The sequence below is a fragment of the Aphanomyces astaci genome, assembly GCF_000520075.1.
Source record: "Aphanomyces astaci strain APO3 unplaced genomic scaffold supercont1.469, whole genome shotgun sequence".
Lineage (NCBI taxonomy): Eukaryota > Oomycota > Saprolegniomycetes > Saprolegniales > Verrucalvaceae > Aphanomyces > Aphanomyces astaci.
Window position 1 is genome coordinate 1 of NW_009798732.1, and position 1,716 is coordinate 1,716.

Here is a 1,716-nt window from a genome sequence, read left to right on the forward strand (position 1 = left end):
TCATGGAAACCGACGCGCTCGTCGTCGGCACATCGAGCGGAAACGTCCTCATGATGCGCTTGACCCGCCAAGAGGGCAGCGGCGGCAGGATGGCGCTGGAGGTGGAGCGCGTACTGCGGACGCCGCAGTTGCAGCCCGTGTACGCGCTGCACTACTCGCTTAGTCGCGTCTGTGTGGCAGCTGGCAACACGATCACTGTGTGGCCAAATGGAGGGGACGAAGGGGCTCCGCTGACGTGGCAGGCCCACAGCCACAACATTTCGTGCCTGGACGTGGATTTACTGCGACGAGTTAGGACTGCTTGTGTCGAGCTGAGTATGTCTCATTGGAAGTCTCATTAGAGACCTATTGGAACTCTACGTTATTGTGACCTTTGGAAGTGGAGCCTAAGCTCGAACTGCAGTACTTCAACTTTTCCGCCCCCGACAACGGCACGCTGTTCATCCTTCTGTCCATGTTTATCGCGTTTGGGTACGTCTTGGCTGCGAGTGCGTTGGACGCGATGGTGGTCGAGACGCCCAGCGAGAACCTGTTGCAATGCGCGGCCGCATCCAGGATCCAGACCGCCCATCTACGTCGTGCGCTCGCTCGCTGGCATCCTCGCGTAATGGTGACTGCATTCTCACTTGGTGTAACAGACCCACAGGCGGCGATGATGTACCCGAACGAAGCAAACATGGATAGCACGAAGAACAGCGTGCTTTGGTTGTGGTGGGCGTCGAGGTTGAGTGCTGGAGGTTGGCCGTCAGGACCATTTCTAGCGGCCTGCCACAATACTTAGGCTTTTCGCGGTTGAAAAACAGCTCACCAACGACTAAACGTCATGATAATCAGAAGATCATCGTGATGGGCCATCCGATCAACGTCCATGGCTTGTGCCGGCAGCTGAAGATGGGGTTTGCCTTTGGGGACGCAGCAAAAACAACCAACTCCAACGACGCCAACTTGCACGCGTACACGAAATGTACACTTACGTGACGTCATCCCCGCGCGTCGGTGGTTTCTGTCGCTCCTGGGGTCGTTCTGGGACACCCTGAAGAACCAGGCGACGTACTTGTAGGCAATACCGTCAAACGGGCTTGCGAGGTTGTTGATGTCGTGATCAGGCCGTACGCTGCGCCGCCACTTCCACCGTCACATACGTGGCCAGTGGGGACGTTGTCGGCCAGCGCCATGACTTTATAGTACCACTGGTTGCGAACGACGTCCCTGCAAGCAATACTTGACTTCGAAAGATGACTAGCCCGTCGACGAGGATCACGTCGGTGGTGCCCGCAGCGAATGTTCACCGCTCATTTCACTACAGATCCAATAACGACACCATGAGCAGAATTCCAGAGTATCAACTCATTGTCTAGCATCTTGTAGATCGGGTATGGACAAGTTGCCCAAGATGCTAGCCATTGAGTTGTTGAGGGATTCGACATCCGCCCAGTACATGGCCACGTGAAACCGTAACGCAAACCTTAGATGTCAATCGCCTCATGTATGGATCAATATTGGAACCGCCAGTACAACACGAGATATGCAATGTTCATTATACGCTACTTCAAAATGCAAGACATTTTTTTCTACTTCTGGGGGCACTTGCCCGTCTTGGGGTCCAACACTCCGTTGCCCCCTGCGACACGGTAGCACTTGGTGGAGGGGAAAATGGACATGATGTTGCTGGACACGGTGAACGACACGCAGAAGAAAAACACGGACACGAGAATG

The 1,716-nt window shown here is 54.7% G+C and overlaps 2 protein-coding genes across 2 annotated transcripts in view; one reads left to right on the forward strand and one right to left on the reverse strand.

The window, feature by feature from the left end:
* Positions 1-53: 53 nt before the first annotated feature.
* Positions 54-978, forward strand: H257_19307 (hypothetical protein; the record flags this gene model as incomplete). The annotated part of the gene is made up of 3 exons (XM_009848452.1): positions 54-315; positions 381-604; positions 835-978. The coding sequence occupies 3 exons, from the start codon at positions 54-56 to the stop codon at positions 976-978; spliced, it is 630 nt and encodes a 209-aa protein (XP_009846754.1).
* Positions 979-980: 2 nt separating this feature from the next.
* Positions 981-1,716, reverse strand: part of H257_19308 (hypothetical protein) — a gene marked incomplete at both ends in the record, with an annotated part of 5,128 nt that continues 4,392 nt past the window's right edge. Inside the window, 2 exons of the mRNA XM_009848453.1 lie at positions 981-1,209; positions 1,576-1,668. Of these exons, the coding sequence (XP_009846755.1) occupies positions 981-1,209; positions 1,576-1,668 (322 nt within the window). The remainder of the gene's footprint in view (positions 1,210-1,575; positions 1,669-1,716) is intronic.